Genomic DNA, 23488 nt, shown 5'->3' on the forward strand with positions numbered 1-23488 from the left:
TGCTATATCACAGTGCATAGTACATTTGATGGCTCTGTTTTCATGTCACTCCTGCATCCACCCCATTCCTTATGCTCCCCTACCACTATCCCTAGTGGACTCTGTGCTGCTCAATGGTAAGGTTGAGTCCTTATTGCCCCCATGTCCCCAGTGCCTATCGCAGTTGCTGGTTCATAGTTGAGCTCAGTACAGACTTCCAAGAATTAAAGAATGAAGAAGGAGTAAACACATGACAGCTTGATGAACTTAGAACACAGAATCTCATGCTTTTATTCTGAACGGGCACTTGAGCAGCTCTACTGAAGCTATCAAACTTTCCTGTGTCTCCCATCATAGCATTAAAAACAAAGGTACCATTCCCTGATTCCCCAAAAGTGGATGCTTTTCAGGGTAGGGGAGCAGAGCTTTTGGAATTAAAAGTGGTTTCACAAGTTCCCAGGCCACTAATATTAGCATCACCCGTGAACTTGCGTTAGAAATACAAAATCTCAAATTTTCAGTCCGTATCCCAGAGCTACTGAATCAGAACCTACGATCTCCAGGTGATTCATTTACACATTGAAGTCTGAGAAGCTCTATAGCCCTCCTGGTCAGGCTTTAAGAAGATGCTAAAACTGACTTTAGAAATCTCTTTAATTTTGATTTTGCAATCATGTTAAAGCCAAAGGAATTCTCAGCAAGAATTCCTGTACATGCTTACCAAAACACACCCCACACTAGAGGCTTACTCAGAAAATTCTGAAAGAAAATTGATTTTTTAAAATAAATTAATATAAGAAGTTCTCAGAGGGTCACAAACACTGCCATGTAATCTAGACTTTAACTATTTCCTATGGGATTTATTTAGTGCAGTTTTATCTCAAGTGCGAGATGGTAAGAATCCTGAGAGGTTCGTGCCAGATATGCATTTAGATCTCCTGGGATATAGGCTGGAGCTGGCCACATGGCAAGTGCTCTAGAAGGCCCTGACACTGAACCAATGACCCTCCGCCCAATCCTCTTTGCTTAACTCAGTATAACTCTTCTTTCTGTGTTGCCAAAAAAGGTGATATATCCAATCCAAACTTGTTGATATAGCAACAAGTTTAGGCCAAATTGAAGAAGACCACTGCCATCATTCCTGGTCCTACGCCAAGAGCCATGCTTCACAGAGGGATTTTACTACTGCATGACATGATGGAATAAGCTGAGATTTGGAGCCCAGCAGACATGGATTTAAATTCTGGCTCTATCACCTGTTTGGGAAAACCTCCTTAGGATCAGTTTCCTGTGCTATCTACCAGGCACAGACCATTAGGATTAAAATCAACTAATGCTTATACAACTCAAAGCAGGGTACGGGGCAGCGCAGAACAGTTCTATATTCCAATTTTGTGTTTCAGTATATACCCGAGTCAGGTTTTCAAACTGGTTAATACAACTCTCCCACTTTGTACATGAAGAAAGTGAGGCCTGAAATAAGAAGTGCTTTGACCAAAGCATACAATTGTTGACAGTAGAGTCAGAATTAGATTCTTGAAAACTCCTGACTCCTAAGAAACTCTGTTTTCAAACTCTTAGCAACCACAGAAGCCTTTATGTAGATTAAAACTTACAAAACAGCTCAATATATAAAATAGCTAAAAAGCCAAGCCTCTGATTGCTGAAGCCCTTCTTTCCTACCACTCTCCTGCCCCGTGATAGCAATCCTTAGGCACCCTCTCAGCAACCTAAGCTCTCCCCATCTCCATTTACAATCTGAGTAATAGAAGACTCAGCCCACCTGAAATCTCAGAGCCAGTAAATGAATCACAGCAGGTCATGCTCATTAGATGGATTCTCTATTTCTCCAGACCACCTAGAGGTTTTCAAGTCCTTGAGGTTCCCAAAGGACTTGAACTTTCTCACACATCCATCTCTAATGGGAACCATTAAGCTGACATCACCATTCTCCACACTTCAGAAAGAAGTCCTAACATCTGGAAATGGGAGCCACCTGCAAGTGCTTTGACCAGAGATTGCCATATCATTTAAGGATGAGAAACTCGAGTGCAGGTGGGATGAGAAAGGGAAAGCCTAAGATGTCAACAAGGCCAAATATTAATAAGTTGGGGCTAAAAGTGTACAGAACAGCAAAGCTCTGGTCAGAAGATACGGACTTAAATCCCACCTCGGCTGCTTTCTCATTGGAATGGTAATTAACCTCTCTGAACTCCAATAGAATACTGGGTATTAAAAGAATTGATTTTGTTCATATCCTTCGCCCAGTTGTTGATGGGGTTGTTTTTTTCTTGTAAATTTGTTAGAGTTCATTGTAGATTCTGGATACTAGCCCTTTGTCAGATGAGTAGATTGCAAAAACTTTCTCCCATTCTGTAGGTTGCCTGTTCACTCTGATGGTAGTTTCTTTTGCTGTGCAGAAGCTCTTTAGTTTAATGAGATCCCATTTGTCAATTTTGGCTTTTGTTGCCATTGCTTTTGGTGTTTTAGACATGAGGTCCTTGCCCATACCTATGTCCTGAATGGTATTGCCTAGGTTTTCTTCTAGGGTTTTTATGGTTTTAGGTCTAACATTTAAGTCTTTAATCCATCTTGAATTAATTTTTGTATAAGGTGTAAGGAAGGGATCCAGTTTCAGTTTTCTCCATATGGCTAGCCAGTTTTCCCAGCACCTTTTATTAAATACGGAATCCTTTCCCCATTTCTTGTTTTTGTCAGGTTTGTCAAAGATCATATAGTTGTAGATATGTGGCATTATTTCGGAGGGCTCTGTTCTGTTCCACTGGTCTATATATCTGTTTTGGTACCAGTACCATGCTACTATAAAGACACATGCACATGTATGTTTATTGTGGCACTATTCACAACAGCAAAGACTTGGAACCAACCAAAATGTCCAACAATGATAGACTGGATTAAGAAAATGTGGCACATATACACCATGGAATAATATGCAGCCATAAAAAATGATGAGTTCACGTCCTTTGTAGGGACATGCATGAAGCTGGAAACCATCATTCTCAGCAAACCATCGCAAGGACAAAAAACCAAACACCACATGTTCTCACTCATAGGTGGGAATCGAACAATGAGAACACATGGACACAGGAAGGGGAACATCACACACCAGGGCCTGTTGTGGGGTTGGGGGAGGGGGGAGGGATAGCATTAGAAGATATACCTAATGTTAAATGACGAGTTAATGGTTGCAGCACACCAACATGGCACACGTATACATATGTAACTAACCTGCACGTTGTGCACATGTACCCTAAAACTTAAAGTATAATAATAAAAAAAAAACCCAAAAAAAGAGGAAAAAAAAGGCATAAAGGCATCAAAAAGATACACTTTTTCTGAGATTGCTTCTTTGCTAACTGATTTTTCCTTCCACCACGACGTCTAAGATTAAAAGAGAAATTGATACTTAAAAAAAAACAAAAAAAAAGAATTGATTTTGGATGGCCGGGCACAGTGGCTCACACCTATAATCAAATCACTTTTGCAGGATCACATAAGGCCAGGAGTTCGAAATCAGCCTGGCCAAAATAGTGAGACCAAGTCTCTACAAAAGAAACATTTTAAAATTAAAAAAAAATGATTTTGGAGTCAGCCAGTCTTAGGTTCAAATTCTGGTTCTGTCACATATTTACTTTGTCACTTTGAGTGAGTTGTTTTATCTCTATGAACATTCGTTTTCTTGTCTACAAAACAGACACCCTAAAATAAACATCACACACAAACACTTCATAGGGTCGTTGGCCTTCAAAGAGATAATGTGTACAATACTTGTCACAGTGCCTAATATGAGTTAGGCACATAAAAACAGGTGTGATTTAACTGCACTGTAATCAATAAAATGGGATCAACCTTCCTCCTAGTTGCTGGGAAAAATCAAACATAACCGATTTTAGCAGGGTGCCTGGTACCTACAGGTCCACAGTAACAGGAATCCTCTACTATTGTTGGTATCTTCTCTTAGACCCTATGCACTCACCTCTTTCAGCCACAGAAGTTTCGGGGCCTGCATTTCCACAGACATCACCCCCCCGACGTACTGGAGGACACTGTGTTTGGTCTCATTGATCCTGTTAACTTGACTGACTGCTCGATGGTCCAGCCACATGATGACGTTTCGATGGGAATCCCCTAGCAGAAACGAGAGGGAGATGCAGATGGACACACATTCTCTTCCTTCTAATTCAAGGGAACAATTATGGATTCCCAAGATCAAAATGCTATGTACTTTCTATAATTTTATGTATCAAGAGTGTGCAAAATGAAAGAACACCAGCAAGGCTGAGGAAAGCACTGTCCCCAGGCCTGGAATTTCCCGTCCAGTCATGTGTTCTCTGACCATGACCTTAGAATAAATGTCTACATTAAAAGCAGAAAAACATCTACCAATTAATTATATTATCAAGTATTCTTTCTCAAATTCTTCCCTTCCTTTCTTATCCCTTCTGTTCTAGAAAAACTTTTCTGGGCATACATTCAGGAAAGGTGTCTACGAAATAAGACTAAGACAATACTTTCTAAGATCTGTCTCCTTTAAATATGGATAAATACTTTGATGGTATAATACATCTAATAGCTACACAATGGCATTTAACTGCTTATATTCCCACTTTTTCTGGTCACTTTAATTAAAATTAGTTTATTTAGGTGTTTTTTTTTTCCTCATTTGGTTGGCTTGTTTGCTGGTGTGGGAAGCTCATGGGTTTTGGAATTAGGCAGATCTAACAGGGAATGCAAGTTACAGATGAATATACAGTTACAGATGAAGATGTATAATTCAGGAAGTTTTTAAACAAAAGATAATGCACATAAAGGATATGGCAAGTACTTCTCAGAAAGTAGGCCCTCAGGAGGAGAAAATCATGAGGAGGAGAATTTAAAACCAGCTGGAAAAGGAGCACTGCCCCTCATATCCTGCCTCACCACCCTGTAGTCCACACAGTAACTCCTTATCTCTCTCCCCAGCCTCTGTTAATTCATCCTGTACCAATGGGCAAGCCAGAAATCCTTTAACAGCCCTCTGATGCCTCTGATGGCAAAAGTTGCAGAACAGCAATTAATATACCCGAGAGATTATTAGGGCAAAGAGAAAAGAAACCCAGCAGTTACCAAACCAGGTATTATATTTTCACACATTATTTTATTTAATGGCAAAGTAACCGCAGCACTACATATCTTGCTAATAGTAAATGTTTGTAATGTGTGTTTGTCTCCCAAGCCCTGTGCTAAACATTTTACACATATCATCACATTTAATCCTCAAAACAACCCTCTGATACAGGTTTTTAACTCCTGTTTTTCAATGACAGACTCTTGAAAGTGAAGACGTACCCAATGTCTCACAGCTGGGAAATGCACAAAGTGTATTTTGGAACTAGATCTGCATAGAGAACAAATAAATCAATTCTTAAACGAATAAACTAGAGTTAGACATAGTAACATGAACAAGGACACCGGCTGAGATACTTTAAAATACAGAGTCAGCCCTCCATGTCTGTGAGTTCTGCATCTGTGGATTCAACCAACCGTGGATTGAAAATATATTTTTTTAAATGGATGGTTGCATCTGTACTGAATGTGTAGACTTTTTTACTTGCCATTACTCCCTAAACAATATAGTATAACAAGTATTTACCTAACATTAGGTATTATAAGTAACCTAGAGATTATCTGAAGTACATGGGAAGACGTACATAGGTTATACGCAAATACGATGCCATTTTACATCAGGGACTTGAGTACCTGTGGGTTATGGTCTTAAGGAGGTCCTGGAACAAGTACCCCTCAGATACAGAGGAAGGATTGTGTACTGTTTGTTGTTGTGGGTATACACATATGTAGTAAAAGCACAAAAACAATGTGTTTAAGAACAGCAACTACAGCAGAATGGTTACCTGCAGAAGATGAAAAGCTGAAGTTACAAATATCTTTTTTTAAAATAAAAGGAGCTGAGGCAAATATGGCAAAATTTCATGTTTATCCTCAGTGGTAGGTGAATAGGAAGATGTTGCTTTCTTTACCCTTCCACATCTTTGAAAAGAATTTTTAAAATTAAAACCAAAAAAAAACAACAAAAAAAGCCAATGTAAGAAGATACCTAAATAAGGTCATGGGCATAACAAGGCAGGGGCTCAGTTGCTGGTTTGCCTAACTGGAAAGATATCACCTCCCACAAAAGCTCCACAAACCATTATACTAATACTTTGAAAATAATACAGAGTACATGGGACCTTCCACAGGAATGTCAAAGAATTTTTTGTAAACAGAATTGTTCCTCTATCTAACAGAAGTGCTCAAAGCTCTAGTTCTCAAACCTAGTTGCACATTAGCGTCGCCTTGATAACTTTTAAAAATACTGATGTCCAGCTCCTATTCCAGAATCGTCAATGAATCAGGATGTGGGTGTATGTGTGGGTGGGTGAGTACTGAAGGGGACAATATCAGTATTGTTTCTTAAGTACTGTACAGAACAAATCTACAGCTACTTTAAGGTAAAAATACCTGTTGCTAAACTTCCACCTATAGTAAAGACAGACCAATCAGCTACTACTGCCTCTACATAAAGATGCTCTCAAAATGCAGTCAGAACAATACAATGAAAATTGTACAGAATCATTACTGTATTAGAATTAATAATTTATAATTTTCATTTTAGATAAAAACTGAGAAGTTAATTTTTTTCAGCTCTTATGGAAAACTGAAAGTTCATTTAATCTTTTATTGAGCATCTACTACATGCCAAGCACAGTGTTGGATGCTAGGATATCAAGAAGAATGTGCCACAGTTCTGCCCTTAAGCAGCATATGTCTGCAGGAGAAAGAGTCTATACTGTGTGTTGACTGCCAGAACAAGAGTACCAGACGTGGGAATGTGGAGGAGGAGCAAAGAGCAGGCTCTAGTTAGCTGAGCCTGGAGCTGCACAGAAAGCTTTCAAAAGGCAGGAAAGTGTTTATTTAATTCTTCAAATGACTAGCCAACGGCTAGGCAGGTGAGAAAAGAGTGAGAAAGAGGTTCTGTACAATAAGGCAGCATGGGAAACAGAACACAGACCCACAGAAATGTAATCATTTAAGAGAATTGGAGGTAAAGTTACATTCGAGCTACCTCACTTTACCTAAGGGTAGATTATTCATCCATATATTCATTTAATTAATACCTTGCTAAAATACATGTTTATGTTCACAGAATGTGTTGCAGGCATACTTGAGGGGAAAAATTATTATGAATCAGCAAAAAAATCTAAACATTAGGTATCTGTTGCACAGAGGAGACTAGGTCATAACTCCCTCTCCCAGCCCCAATTATCACCCTTTGTTCCTCTCCCTCCCAAGAGCTCCTATGGCTGAGATGACACAATCAGGGTAAGGCTCTGAGTTTGGTCAGTGGCAGGGGTAGGAAGCATTCAGCAACTGTGCTGCTGTCCAGCCCAGGGGTTGTTCTGATCTTTAAGGAAGAAGAGTCAAACAAGGAAAGGCAAATGAGACTATTTTATCATAGACTAATGCTGAATTTCCTTAAACTATTGTACTTAATTTATTCGTTTATAATTTTTTGGTTAACATCTAAAGACGCAATACTTTTGCTGGTCTTATGGGTTTGGTTTTAGGTTATCTGCATGATTAGGGTTATCTGGAATCTTCCTGACCCCACTCTCTGCTCCTCACAATTACTCCCATTAGCCAATCAAGAGTTGGTCGCTGCCATGCAGGTAGGAGTCTCTAAAGAACCTTCAAACCACCTTTATAATTCTAATTTCATTTTCTTGCACAGGATAATCCATTTCAGATAAAAGATCTAACCTTAATACAATCTGTTGAAAGGCAAGAAACTGATGAGGGCCCCTGCAGCTGGATGCATTTGATGAATGGGTACACTTTAACCTTTTAGGTGGAATAAAGTTATTTCAACACTTATAATTAGAGTGATAACCTAGTTACCTTTTTAATGAGGATTTGTTAACATTGTAGGTAGAAGCCATTCTACCTACAATGAAAGAAAAATAGCATCCAAAGAGGGCACATATTTAAGCAAATTTAACAAGGAACTGTCTTCTTCCACTTCAAGTGTTCTGTTCCTAATATTTTAATTCTCCGTTAATCTGTGCCCAGTGATTCTCTACATACTAGACTTACTGAGAAAACTTTTTTAAAAAGTTGACACCCTAGCTCCACCTCAAGTCAAGTGAATACAAATCTTGAGGGTAGGGCTCATGAATTGGCAATTTTTAAAAAGATCTCCAGTTGATACTAATGCACAGCCAGAATAAAAATAAATAAATAAACATGTATTTTAGCAGATCAGATGATACAAAATCCTTGAAACAGGACTCTTAGTATCTAAAGTCCCACCCAAAATCAGGCTCTCTAACATGGCTCTTGTGCTTTATGGAACCAAGTTCCCTCTAACTCTGCCCCCACCACGACCCCACTCGTGCCAATTGCTCTCCAGGCTTTTAACTTCTGGGATGGTGATTTCTAGCCTCCACATTCTGCCTCTAAATCTCACTATCAGCAGTAAGAGACATCTGATCTATGGCATCCCGAACAGACAATCACCTGACCTTTACTTAAATAAAGCCCATAAAAGATACACTGACAGCCTCCCAAAATGGCCAGGTCTGTGGCTGGCCACGTCTTGTAATTAGTGAATGCTTGCTGCTGCAGAGCTGAGGTTTGCTCTACCCAGTTTTGGTCTCTGCTTTCTGAAATGGCTCAGAACAAGGCTGCCCTGTCCTGGGCCAGAACAGTGCCAACTGAGCCAATGAACAGCCACCAAGAAAAAGAACTGTCCTGATTTATCTTTGAAGCCCCAGCATTTGCTAAGACAGAGCTTGGAACACAGGAGGTGTTAATAAATGTCGCAAGAAGAGGGAAAAAAGTGTGTGTGTGCATGTGTGCGTGTGTGCGTGTGTGTGTGTGTGCGTGTGTGTGTGTGTGCAGAAAATGGTCATCATTACCACTGTGCTCTAATCATTCATCTATTTGCATCCATTTTCAGCACATAGTGATTATGATTATTTATAGTGATCACTTATAGTGAAAAGGGATGCAAATAGATGATCATTTATAGTCCTTATAATTATAATAATCACTATTTCATACATTAGGTCCACAGTAGTGACCGGAATATTCTCTTAACTTAAAAAATTCATCATCTGATGGAAGAAACTTTTCTGAGCATTTTAAGTATCAGTCTCTCACTAAATTCTCACAGCAAAGCTACTGATTCATTCAAATTCTTTCAGAGAAGAAAACTGAGAAACACAGAGTTAAGTGGCTTGCCCAAGGTGTCACAGCTCAGCAACAGCAGAGCTACAATCAGAGTCCCCGCCTAACTCTAATTCCACTGTGTATCAATGTACCCTACTACCTCATAGCCAACAGTTAAGAAAGATGCTGCGGCAACAGTGTGCAGAATCAAGGGTTCTCTAACAGAATCTAGCCCCAAATATGTTTGCAATGGCTATCTTGGCAACAGCTGACTGACAATGCCTAGAGCTGGCCCTTCCCTTCAGATGGAGCATGCAATTTCCAGTGCAATGCAGCCTCCACTGCTCCCTAATGTCGTCTGCTCATTACAAGGTTAAACATCAGTTGAAATTTATCTTCACACAGGTGCAGTGGTTTTTCTCAAACCTGGCCTATTACTCATTTACATTACCCATCTGACTAATGTATTAATTATTACATTAATATATTAATAGACTTTCGGGTTTGTAACCCCAGTACAAGCGTTATTGGCTAAAATTCCCCAAAAGGGACAACCTTATCTGCTGTGAAAAATCTCTGATGGTGGACCCAAGTGGCACTTTACATTTCAAACAGCTCATTTCTGTACTCACAAGTGTCTATTAGGACAACACCATTTAATGTGAATGTCTTTTGGTCTGGCTACTGAAAATAGAGAGGCCATCTGCTTCTAGCTTCTATCTATCACATGGCCCTGTCTACCATGTTCCATTTCCTTTCAAAGGACTTGGCTCATCCACTCAGATAAGCACAGAATAGGAATATCGTATACAAAGAAACTGCAAGCACTGACACTCTCTTCTCAGAAAACATCAAAACCACCTGTGTGTTTCAAGGTTAATCACTCCTAGCTAACAATCTCATGTCCTTCCTTTACCAAGCTCTGCACTGTGGCTCCTGAGTTTTAGAAAGCCAAGTCCCCCTAATCTAGCGTCAACACCACCCCACTCATATCAACTGCTCTCCAAGCTCTTGACTTCTGCAACATGATCTGTGTCACTTCACTCTACCTCTAAATTTTACTATCAGCAGCAAGAGACGCCTGCCCTCCTGTTCCACCTGGGCCCATTGGATTAATCAGCCAAGTATCCCACCACTGGGAAAAGGAAGAGACATGGTCTTACCTTCCTGGTTGACTGGTAATGGGTGAAACTGCTTATCCAAAACAACCAGAGAACACGTGGCATCAAACCCAAGTCCTCGAATTTGGTTTAAATCAATCCCTTGTACAACTTTCTGTTTTAAAAACAAATAAAAACATAAATTACAACACCAGGGTCTTTAAAGACTGAAAACAGTTACAACTAGAAGGAAGGAATGACAGAATAGAAAAAAATCTTTACAACATAAAACAGATAAAAATTTAGTATCACTATAATCCCAAAAGATCCTATAAATAAGAAAAAAAGAACCAAACTAATTGGAAATTAAGGCCAGGCATGGTGGCTCACACCTGTAATCCCAGCACTTTGGGAGGCCAAAGTGGGCAGATCACAAGGTCAGGAGTTCAAGACCAGCCTGGCCAACACAGTGAAACCCTGTCTCTACTAAAAATACGAAAATTAGCCAGGCATGGTCGTGTGTGCCTGTAATCCCAGCTACTCAGGAGGCTGAGGCAGGAGAATTGCTTGAACCTGGGAGACGGAGGTTGCAGTGAGCTGAGATCATGCCATTGTACTCCAGCCTGGGCAACAAGAGCGAAACTCCATCTCAAAAAAACAATAATAATAATTAAAAATAATTGGAAATTAAGCAAAGGAATAAAAAGTCACCTCATAAAATAAAAAGAAATGATCAAAGAGCATATGAGAAGATTCCCACCTCCAATTAGATAAGTACAAACAAAAAGATATCAAACTGTTTGCTTTTCATATTGGCAAAAATATAAAAGATTAATACTACAGGCTGTTATTACTTATCTGAAATGCTTGTGATCAAAAGCATTTCAGATTTCAGAATTATTCAGATTTTGGAATATTTGTATATAACATAATGAGATATCTTGAGGATGAAACCCAAGTCTAAACACAAAATTCATATATGTTTCATATATACCTTACACACATAGCCTGAAGGTAATTTTATACAATATTTTTAATGATTTTGTGCATGAAACAAAGTTTATGTACACTGAATCATCAGAAAACAACAATGTTACTATCTTAGACATCCATGTGTGGCGTCACAATGCCACTCAAAAAGTTTTGAATTATGGTGCATTTTAGTTTCAGAGTAGGGTTGCTTAACCTGTATATGGTAGTGGCAATATATGCAGAAGTGGACCTTCTTGGAGATTATTCTAACAATATAATTAATGACAACAAACTTTGGAGAATAATTTGACATTTATTAAAATTAAAAATGCACGTATCTTATTAGCAAAAGTAAGTAAAGTTATATATAGAAGAAGGTTAGCTTCAGCACTGCTCAGACTATATTTTAAAAGTGAAAAAACTATTTTTATTAAATAAATTATGGCATGTTTGTAAAATGAAATACTATACAGATTTTTTTTAAAAAGAGGTAGAGAGGCAACTTCTGGGTGTGGTGGTGTGAAGTCAAAAAATCCTCTTAGCAAAATAAAACTAATAAACAGGACAAAATTATCAAAAACCACCATTTTGGGGTTATGGAATTGGCCAAAGCCATGTGAAAAATTGAGAAGCACTTTTTTTTTGAAAAATCAAATTTGTGCTTAAAACATTCCCACAAAAAATAAAAAAACCACAGGTCCAAATGCTTCACTGGGAAATTGTATCAAACATTTAAGGAAGAGATGGTACCAATGCTACACAAACTTGTCTAAAATACAGTGAAGAAGGGAACACTTTCCAACAAATATTACATAGCCAGTATTACCCTGATACCAAAGTCAAGCAAATACATAAGAAAAGGACACTACAGACAAATATTTATCATGAACATAGTAAAAATCCTTAACAAAATATTAACAAACCAAATCTTCCAGCATGTAAAACTTTCCTTTATATACCATGACTATGTGGAGTCATCCCAGGAATGCAAGAGTGGTTTAATATCCATAAATTAATTAATGGAATATGCACATTAACAGAACAAAGTACAAACACCAAATGATCATCTCAACAGATGCAGAAAAAAGAACCCCTACCCTCCAAATACAACATTCAATAAACCAGACATAGAAGAGAACTTCTACAACCTGATAAGGAGCATCTACAAAAACCTACAGCTAACACCATACTTAATGGTAACATGAATGCTTTCCCCCATCAGAAATGAAGCAAGGATATTCACTTTTACCACTTCTATTCAACCTTATACTTGAGCTTCTAGCCATTGCAATAAAGTGAGAAAAGTAAATTAAAAGCATACAGATTAGAAAAGAAGTTAGTGTCTTTCTTTGCAGATGACATGATCTCATATGCAGAAAATCCTAAAGAATCTACAAACTAAAAAAATTACTAGAATAAGCAATTTTAGTAAGATGAGAGGATGCAAGACTAACATATAAATATCAACTGGATTTCTACTTAATAGCAACTAAAAGATAAAAAATAAAATTAAGAAAATAATCCCATTCACAATAGCATCAAAAAGTGAAATACTCAGTGTGATGCTCAATATTAGATATCAACTGGACTGGATTGAGGGATGCCTAGCTGGTTAGTGAAGCACTGTTTCTGGGTGTGTCTGTGAGGGTGTTTCCAGAGGAGATTGACATGTGGAGTCAGTGGACTGGGAGAGGAAGAGCCACCCTTGATGTGAGTGGGCACCATCTAATCAGTAATGGGTGTGATTAGAACAAAGCAGGTGGAACAAGGGGGATACTCAGATTGCTTAACTTCCTCCCTCTCTCCCTTTTGCAGTGAGGCACCTTTTCTCCTCCTGCCCTTAGACATCAGACTCCAGGTTCATCTTCCTTTGGACTCTAGGTCTTGCACTAGCAGCCTGCCTGGGGCTCTCAGGCCTTCACCCTCAGACTTATTCAGGACTGCATTGTCGGCTTCCCTGGTTTCAAGGCTTTTGGACTTGAACTGAGCCACACTACTGGCATTCCCTAGCTTACGGATGACCTATTGTGGAACTTCACATTTTTAATCATGTGAGCCAATTCTCCCTAACAAACTTTCTTTCATATATATATATATATATATATATATATATATATATATGAATATATACATATACATACATGTACATATACATATATATTTCCTACTGGCCTTGTCCCTCTGGAGAAACCTGACAAATACATTCAGGAATTAACATATCACAAGAAGTTCAAGACCTATACTCTGACAACTACCAAACATTGCTATGAAGAGCTAAAAATTGGAGAAATATGTCACACTCGTAAAATGGAAAATTCAACATTGTTAAGATGGTAATCTCTTCAAATTAACCTACAGATTCTCTGCAACTCCATTAAAATCCTAGCAGGTTTTCTAACACTGCATGTTCTCACTCATAAGTGGGAGTTGAACAATGAGAACACATGGACACAGGGAGGGTAACATCACACACTGGGGCCTGTCAGGGGGTGCGGGGCAAGGGGAGGGAGAGCACTGGACAAATACCTAATGCATGTGGGGCTTAAAACCTAGATGATGGGTTGATGGGTGCAACAAACCACCATGGCACATGTATACCTATGTAACAAACCTGCACTTTCTGCACATGTATCCCAAAACTTAAAGTGAAAAAAAAAAAAAACTAGCAGGTTTTATTTATTTATTTATCTACTTATTTGTAGAAACTGACAAAATTGAAAAGAAAGAACTTGGAAAATATATGCTATCTGACTTCAAAACTTACTATAAAACTAGCATTCCTAAGTTTATGTGGTATTGGTATAAGGATAAATTTATAAATCAATAGAACAGAGATATAAGAAGTAAACCCATTTATGGCAATTGGCTTTGGTAAATGTGCCAATATAATTTAATGGGGGAAAGGACAGACTATTTGACAGTGATGCTAGAACTATATGCCTATATGCAAAAAAGAATTTAGACTCTTACCTCACACCATACACAAAACTTAACTCAAAACATATCACATCCCTAAATGTAAGACTAAAAATATAAAATGTGTAGAAGAAAACAGGAGAACACTGTTGCAACCTTGCGTTAGATGAAGATTTTATAAAAAGCAAGCAAGACCCACGAAAGAAAAAATTTTGACTTCATCAAAATTTAAAAATCTTTTTCTTCAAAAGAAACAATTAGAAAACGAAAAGACAAGCTACAGACTGGAAGAAAATATTTGCAAACAACACATCTGATAATATACTTGCATATAAAATATATTTTAAAACCCAAATAATAAGAGGAAAAACAACCCAATGATAACATTGGCAAAAGGTGTGGACACTTCTGCAAAGAAAATATACAAATGGCCAATGTACACATGAAAAAGTGCTCAAATCATTAGTCACTAAGGAAATGCAAATTAAAATCACAATAAGATACCACTGCACACTTACTAGAATAACTATTATCATAAAGACTGACAATACCAAGTGTTAGAGAATTGTGGAGAAAGTGATGCCCTTATACATTGCTGATGGAAATGTAAAATACAGCCACATCTTACCACACAACCCGGCAACTTCAGTCCTAGGTATCTACCTATAATACAAAATATTAACAAACCAAATAAAATAAAATAAAAACATACATCAACACAAAGAATTGTATGTGAATATTCATAGCAGCATTATTGATATTCCCAAGCTGAAAACCAACCAAATATCCATCATAGTTTAACCAACTGTTAAATAAAGTATTGTATATCCATATAACAGAATACTACTCAGCAAGAAAAAGGAACTACTGATATATGTAACAACATGGATGAACCTTAAAAACATTATGCTAAGTGAAAAGAGCCGGATATAAAAGAAAGCACGCTATATGATTCTATTTATATAAAATTTCTAAAAAGAACACCTATAAAGACAGAAAGCGCCTCTGACTGGGGCTTGGGGTTGACTGCAAACAGGTGTAAGGAAACTTTTGGAGTAATAAGTGTTCTAAAACTGGAGTAGGTGATGATTGCACTACTGTATAAATTTACAAAATAACAGCATTATACATTTACAATGGCTGGATTTTATGATATATAAATCATACATCAAGCTGTTAAATACTTTTAAAACGAGTTGAGCTATGAAAGATAAAATGGAAAGACATCCATGATATATTAATAAGGTTTAAAAAAAAAGAATACGCAACAAATTGTTAATAGTGGTTGCTCCTGAGGGTGGAACTGCAGGAGGAGGATATAGATTTTGCACTTGTTCGTATAATTTTTAAAGTTGTAGAGTAACAGATTTATCGATTAATTCTATTTTTTATTTTTGTTTCTATGGTTTCCTTTATAGAAAAAGCATGAGCAACCAGTTTCTATTAACTTAAAACATGACTACAACCTTTTAAATCCCGTAAAAGTCAACTCAAAAATGTCCATCCTCATTTAGTGAAATTCACCTTAAAATATATAATTTTTTTTTCCTGTTTGGAAATACCAGACTTATAATTTAGAATTCCATTTCTTACTATTTAACATGTTTCTCAAACAAGAGCTTCACATAATTATGAGAAATGTCCAAAAAAGAAAAGCAGTAATTTTTTTCAAGTCATATTAATAAAGCGTTGCCATATATTGAATATCTACTATGTGCCATGTGTTTGACATACATATTATTTAATCCTTACAAAGCCCTCCAAAAGAAACATTTAATATTAGTTTTTCATGAAAAACAAGTGGGGCCGGGTGCAATGGCTCACGCCTGTAATCCCAGCACTTTGGGAGGCCAAGGTGGGCGGATCACTTGAGGTCAGCAGTTTGAGACCAGCCTGGCCAACACGATGAAACCCCATCTCTACTAAAAAATACAAAAACTAGCCAGGTGTGGTGCCATGTGCCTGTAGTCCCAAATACTAGGGAGGCTGAGGCAGGAGAACTGCTTGAACCCAGGAGGCAAAAGTTGCAGTGACCCAAGACCACGCAACTGTACCCCAGCCTGGGCGACAGAATGAGACTCCATCTCAAAAAAAAAAAACAAAAAAAAAAAAAACACAAGTGGATGATTGGGGAGGGAAAGGATGAACAGCAGGCACAGAGAGGTTAAGGAACTTGCACTTGTCACACAGCCAGTAGATTGCAGAGCCAGAATTCAAACTCAGTGTCTATTTTCTTTCCATTATACCATACTGCTCACCTCTGTCATCAGATAATTTCCTGTTGCCCAAGAGACTCATCTTGTGGAAAGGACATGTGATCTAGAGGAGAACACTTGCTGCTGACCCATCTGTGACTGCTGGTAGTACCTTGACCCACAGTACCAGGTGAATACCCAGATGCCTTCACCACGCTGATTAATCTAGACTTACAGTGTGAGGACCAAACCCATTTCCTGACAGGCAGTATGGCCTCATGACAATGAGTCACAAAGACTTGAATTCAAATCCTAGCTCTGCCACCATGGCTACGTGGCTGAAGGCAAATTACACAATTCTAGCCATTGCAACTCCTCTCTTGCCTTGCTGGTTCATGTTTCTATAGCATTTACAGGTATGGCTATTTCTGCCTGGAGTGTCCTTACAACTTGGTTTGGAAATCACTGGATAGCAGTTAAATCAGCGACTTTGGGGGCAGAAGACCTGAGTCTGAAATCTGGTTCTACTATTTCCGAGTTATATAACTTTGTGAAGTCAGATAAGCAGCTTCCTTGGCAGTACAAAACTATTACCTAAATCTGCATCTCCCAATGATACGAGAATTCAGCAAAATAAGGTGTGATGAGCTCAACATCTGGCATCAGTGCACAGTAAGTAGCAGTTTATATTAGAGCAAATTAGTTGCTTCAAATCTTTCCAGGTGGGATACCAATCAATCAATCATCCAGCCCTAACATCTACTTGCTATGTGGCACAATTGGCTTCTGTGCCCAGAAAGTGCATGTCTGACTTGGGTAAGCCCATCTCACACAGGTCTGCAGTTAGTCAAAAGAGGACTTGGGTGAGAAAATATAGATGACTCAAACTCCATACCACAAGGCAGTTTGGGAGTAGAAACAAACATAGGATGTGGTGTCCAAAGAACTTCCTTCTGGTGCCAACTCCACCACTTCTGGGTCAGGTAATCCTACACTAACTCCATCAACTTTCTGAGCCTCAGTTTCCTGAGTGAGAGATACCTCCCAAGTAAGAATCAAAGGCTTTGAATGGGATCAGTGGAGTCTGAAATTACTTTGAAACCAGTAAACCTTTATAGAAAATAGGATAGGAAATGCACTCAATGCCTTATTGTGTTCATAGAATGTTTTTATGTACAAAGCACAGCATGCTTGCTCTCTGTGTCATGTAAGCACATATAAAAATGACAAGCAAAAAGAATAGGAATAGAAAAAATTGGATAGACTCAAATCTTTCTAAGAATCATGGCGGGAGTAACCTAGTAGGAGCAAGGAAAATATTTTCTTCAATATATGTTATGAATCCCCTCTACAGACCTACAGAGTGCTTAATATTACAATCATGGCCTTCAGTCACAAAGACTCAGTGTCTCTATCTTTCAAACAGAGACCTCTCACAAGAAACCAGAAGAGTAATTGTGGCATGCATTTAAACCTGATCTAGCTAGGTAGCCACTACTATTTCCCCAGCCTTATAAGGAAATGCCTTATGATCATGCTCATCCACAGCTGAGGAACATCGCCATTCCCAACCCCTCACCCCACACCACCTAAACCATCCCAGAAAGATGACTGTCAGAGTCACACTACCCAGAAGGCCTCTGGGGCTTGACCTGGTGACCTAAGAATTCTTTTTTACATTCTTATTAATGGAAGAAGAAAGCAGCCTAGTAATCTCATTCTAACAGCTTGGAATCAAGAGAATTTCCCTAGCTAGAGAGAAAGCACATTGCTCTTCTAAAGAATTTCCAGAGAAAGAGATTTCTGCAACCTCATTTGGTAACCTGTTCCATGTCTAACAACTGTCAACTCGTAGCTATGGGGCAGCAAACAAATATTTGGGGAAGGGATTGTGTATCACTTTCTTCTTATTGTGGGAAATGGTTCAATTCTGCATGTGTTTTAAATCAGCAAGATCTGCCATATTGGGTGGGGAGACGGTGTTTCTTAGAAACCCTCCAAACTGAGAACTGGAGGGTCAGATGCATACCTGGTTTTATCCTTAGCTCTATTTAGAGCAAGGGTCAAAGCCTGGGGCTTCATGGACATAATCCAGCTTGCAGTAGAGTTCTGAGTGGCAGGTACTGTATTCTTTTAAATCTTGATTTGAATGCCTTTGTCAGCTTTGGGGGCGTATGAGGAGTTATGCAATCACCAGTTCCCTCAGGCTCCATCACTACCTGTTGACTACACAGTTCAATCACTCACTTAGCCGTAAGTCCTTAGTGAAAATAATCAAGCCCCTTCTAGGGTCAGGCTGTGCAGAATTTTCTCTTCTAGGTATTGGAAAAACAATGGAGAGAAAAACTTTTTTTTTTAATCCTTGCTCTTTTGGAGATTACATTTTAGTAGGGATAGACAATAACCAATAAATCAAATAAATTACATAGTGTAGATATAGTATACTAGAAAGTGATTACTCAGGGGGATTAGGAATGCAAGGAGGAGGTGGTTCCTATGCAAGATGCAAGTGAAATTTGAGGATACAGCTGAAGGACATGAGGAGTGGACCTCATGGAAATCTGGAAGAGTGTTCCAGGCAGTGGAACAGCGAGCGCAGAGGTCCTGGGAGGGGGAACAGCGAGAAGACAAATACAGCTTGTGTTGGGGCGTGCATTACCTGGAAGGCCCTTGAAGGCAGTCAGTTTTGTAAAAGCTACTCTAGTGACCAGTGAAGTAAATAAACCCAGTCCTAATCCTTTACCTACGTAGCATCCCAGCTTAGGTATGGTATTGCCTTTTGATGATAAGATGATGAAATAAAGGCCAAATACTCTCATTTATATCAGTGACCCCAACATTCTGCCAAGAACTGAAACTCAAATAGCCTCTACCTCCTTCCTCTCCATTGTTACCAAGTCCAGTTACGCCTGCCTTCCTAAAGCCTCTCAGTCTCAGCCCTCCTATTTATTCCTCTGCCAATAGTCTAATCTAGCCATTTATTATTAAAAATATTAAGCACCTATATGTGCCAGACACAGAGAACATATCCTGGTCAAGAGAGACGTGGTCCCAGTCTTCCCAAAGTTTATAGTTTAAAAAAAAAAAATCTCAGCCTCTGAAACTCATCAGTATGTCTGCCTCCTGACATCCTTAAATTTAGTTTCTTCTCTGCCAGCCATTCTGAATCTGTTGCAAGACTGGTCAATCTCAAACTCAGGATGATTCTAGAGGAGCTCCCCATTGGTCTGAGCCAGCTGTCTCACCTACCCCTGTATCGTCAATTCTAGCCTCCCTTTCCTTCTTCCTATTAGAAACCACCTATTCCAGCTAGGATTGGATCCTTGACGTTCCCATCTCAGCGCTTCTGACCATTTTATTCCTCCAGTTCCAATTGTCTTCTCTTAAGAGTTCAAGAGTCACTTGTTACCCTACATCCTTTCTCAAGTTTTCTCCAGTGGGTAGAAGTAGGGAGGTCTCAATTTCTTTTCTTTTTTTTTTTTTTTTTTTTTTTTTTTTTGAGATGGAGTCTTGCTCTGTTGCCCAGGCTGGAGGGCAGTGCTGCGATCTCGGCTTATTGCAACCTCCACCTCCCGGGTTCAAGTGATTCTCCTGCCTCAGCCTCCTCAGTAGTTGGGATTACAGGCGCGCACCACCACGCCCAGCTAATTTTTGTGTTTTTAGTAAAAACAAGGTTTTGCCATGTTGACCAGGCTGGTCTCAAACTCCTGACCTCATGATCTGCCCACCTGGGCCTCCCAAAGTGCTCTCAATTTCTTTTGACCCTTCATTTTTTTTACACTTCCTGGGTCTAATATAACCCAGGCTCTGGGTAAGCAAAACATAGCTCCTGCCCTCCTGAAACATAAAATCTAGTAGGGAAGACATACATTAATCCAAAAAGTGAAGTATCTTATTATTTTGTTTCATTTTATGGTATTTTATTCTTGATTTATAGAATGATTTTATTATTTGATAACAAAAAATGAATGATTCACGAACCACATGGAGTTCTATGAAAGAGACATACAAGGCACTGTGAAAACATTTAATAAGTGAAATAAGACTTAGTTGGAGGTGGTATCGGTAGAGAAAATGCTCCTTCCTTGAAGAACTAACTTTTGAATTAAGATTTGGGGCAACAATATCCAATGGAACTTTCTGCAATAATGAAAATGTGCTATATCTGTGCTGTTCAGTATAATAGCCATCATGTGGCTATTGCGCACTTGAAATTTGGCTGGAGCAAAAGAGGAAGTGAATGTTTAATTATATTTAATTGTAATTACTATAAATTTAAATAGCATTGTGGGTTCAGCAACTATTGGATTGGATAGCTTAGGTCTAAGGATGAACAGGAGTTAGATATGCTGGTGGAAGGCAGGAAGGATATGCAGCCAGAAGAAAGAATCTGGGTAACAATTCTTAGGCTAGTGGGAGCATTGCATGTTTGAGGACATGACAGAAGGAAGGTGTGGCTGGAATGCAGAGAGCCAGGAGAAGCATCATGAGATGAGCCAGGAATGCAAGTCGAGACAGGCCATGTAGGGCCCTGAAGGCCATGTTAAGGATTGAGTTCTACCCAAATACAGGCATACCTCATTTTATTGTGCTTCACTTTATTGCACTTTGCAGATATTACATTTTTTACAAATTGAACATCTGTGGCAACCCTGCAGCGAGCAAGTCCATTGCTGTCATTTTTCCAAAAGCATGTGCTCACTTCATTAGCATTTTTAGCAATAAAGCATTTTTTAATTAAGGTACGTATTTTTTTTAGATACAGTGCTACTGCACACTTAATAGACTACAGTACAGCACAAACAAAACATTTATGTATGCTGGGGAATCAAAAAATTCATGTGACTTGCTTTATTGAGATATTTGCCTTGTGGCAGTGGTCTGGAACTAAAACCGCAGTTTGAGGTATGCCTCAGGCATATCTGGTATCATTGTGCTTTGCTTTACCACATCTTGCAGATTGCGTTTTTTACAAATTGAAGGTGTGTAGCAGCTCTGCAAAGAGCAAGTCTATCAGTGTCAGTTTTCCAATAGCTCATGTCACCTCATGTCTGTGTCACATTCTGGTAATTCTTAACAATATTTCAAACTTTCATTAATATTATATTTGCTATGATAATATTTGATGTTACTATTGCAATTGTTTTGGGGCACCACAAACTGCACCCATATAAGACGGGCAAACTTACTAGATAAATGTGGTGTGTGTTCTCACTGCTCCACAGACTAGCTATTCCTCATCTCTCTCCCTCTCCTTAGGGCTCCCTACCCCCTGAGACACAACTTTGAAATTAGGCCAATTAATAACCCTACAATGGTCTCTAAATGTTCAAGTGAAAGAAGGAGTCATAGTCTCTCACTTTAAATGTAAAGCTAGAAATGATTAAGCTTAGTCAAGCAGGCATAGGGAAAGCCAAGACTGGCAAAAAGATAGGCCTCTTGCACCAAATAGTCAAGCTGTGAATGCAAAAGAAAGTTCGTAAGGAAAACTAAAAGCGCTACTCCAGTGAACACCTGAATAAGAAAGTGAAACAGTCTTATTGCTGATATGGAGAAAATTTGAGTGGTCTAGATAGAAGATCAAACCAGCCACAACATTCTTTAAGTCAAAGCCTAATCCAGAGCACAGTCCTAACTCTTCAATTCTGTAAAGGCTGAGACAGGTGAGGAAGCTACAGAATGAAAAGTTTGAAGCTAGCAGAAGTTGGTTCAGGAGGTTTAAGTAAACAAGCCATTTCCATAACATAAAAACACAAGGTGAAGCAGAAAGTGCTGATGTAGAAACTCCAGCAAGTTATACAGATGATTTGGGTAAGACAATCAATGAAGGTGTCTACACTAAACAACATATTTTTAAGGTAGGCAAAACAGCCTTATATTGGAAGAAGATACCATCTAGGACTTTCACAGCTAGAGACAAAAAGCCAATGCCTGGCCTCAAAGCTTCAAAGGACAAGCTGGCTCTCTTGTTAGGGGCAAATGCAGCTGGTGACTTAAGTTGAAGCCAATGCTCATTTACTATTCCAAAAATCCTAGGGCCCTTAAGAATTATGCTAAATCTACTCTGCCTGTGCTCTAGAAATGGAACAACAAAGCCTGGATGTCAGCACATCTATTTACAGCATGGTTTACTGAATATTTTAACCCTGCTGTTGAGACTTACTGCTCAAAGAAAAGAGATTCCTTTCAAAGTGTTACTCCTCATTCACAATGCACCGAGTCACCAAAGAGCTCTGATGAAGATGTACAAGGAGATGAATGTTGTTATCATACCTGCTAACACAACATCCATTCTGCAGCCCATGGATCAAGGAGAAATTTCAGCTTTCAAGTATTATTATTTAAGAATTACATTTTGTAAGGATATAGCTGCCATAGATAGTGATTCCTCTAATTGATCTAGGTAAAGTAAATTGAAAACATTCTGGAAAGGATTTACCACTCTAGATGCCATTAAGAACATTCATGATTCATGGGAGGTCAAAATATCAACATTAACAGGAATTTGGAAGAGGTTAATTCCAACCCTCATGAATGACTTTGAGTGGCTCAAGACTTAAGTGGAGGAAGTTACTGCAGAGGTAGTGGAAATCAAGCGAACTAGAATTATAAGTGGACCCTGAAGATGAAATTGAATTGCTGTAATCTCATGATAAAATATGAACAGATGAGGGGTTGCTTCTTATGGATGAACAAAGGAAATGCTTTCTTGAGATGGAATCTACTTCTGATAAAGATGATACGAACAATGTTGAAATGACAACAAACAATTTAGAATAGTACATAAACTTAATTGATAAGGCTAAGGTCTGAAAGAACTGACTCCAATTTTGAAAGAAGTCCTGCCATGGATAAGATGCTATCAAACAATATTGCATGCTACAGAGAAATCTTTTGTGAAAGGAAGAGTCAATCAGTGCAGCAAACCTTACTTAAAAAATTTCCTTACTTAAAAAAATTACCACAGCCACCTAACCTTCAGCAACCACCACCCTAATTAGTAAGCAGCTATCAACATCAAGGTAAAACCCTCCACCAGGAAAAAGACTACAACTCACTGAAGGCTTCGATGATCATTAACACATTTTTTGGCAATTT

At 38.6% G+C, this 23488-nt stretch overlaps 1 protein-coding gene across 14 annotated transcripts in view; it reads right to left on the reverse strand.

Annotated features, from left to right (window-relative positions):
* The window catches only part of FGGY (FGGY carbohydrate kinase domain containing), a 460818-nt gene that overhangs the window by 407480 nt on the left and 29850 nt on the right, over positions 1–23488 (reverse strand). For 10 of the 14 annotated variants that reach the window (XR_008671153.2, XR_008671144.2, XR_008671130.2 and 7 more), the window contains 2 exons: positions 10371–10482; positions 3977–4128 (listed from right to left, as the gene is read on the reverse strand). The exons of 3 other annotated variants lie outside the window; for them this stretch is intronic. Coding sequence is in view for 4 of the 11 variants with exons in the window: in XM_055360768.2 (XP_055216743.2) it covers positions 3977–4128; positions 10371–10482 (264 nt within the window). In the remaining 7 variants the exon portion in view is untranslated. The remainder of the gene's footprint in view (positions 1–3976; positions 4129–10370; positions 10483–23488) is intronic. One more of the 14 variants, XR_008671194.2, reaches the window with a different exon arrangement.

The sequence above is a fragment of the Gorilla gorilla genome, chromosome 1, assembly GCF_029281585.2.
Source record: "Gorilla gorilla gorilla isolate KB3781 chromosome 1, NHGRI_mGorGor1-v2.1_pri, whole genome shotgun sequence".
NCBI lineage: Eukaryota > Metazoa > Chordata > Mammalia > Primates > Hominidae > Gorilla > Gorilla gorilla.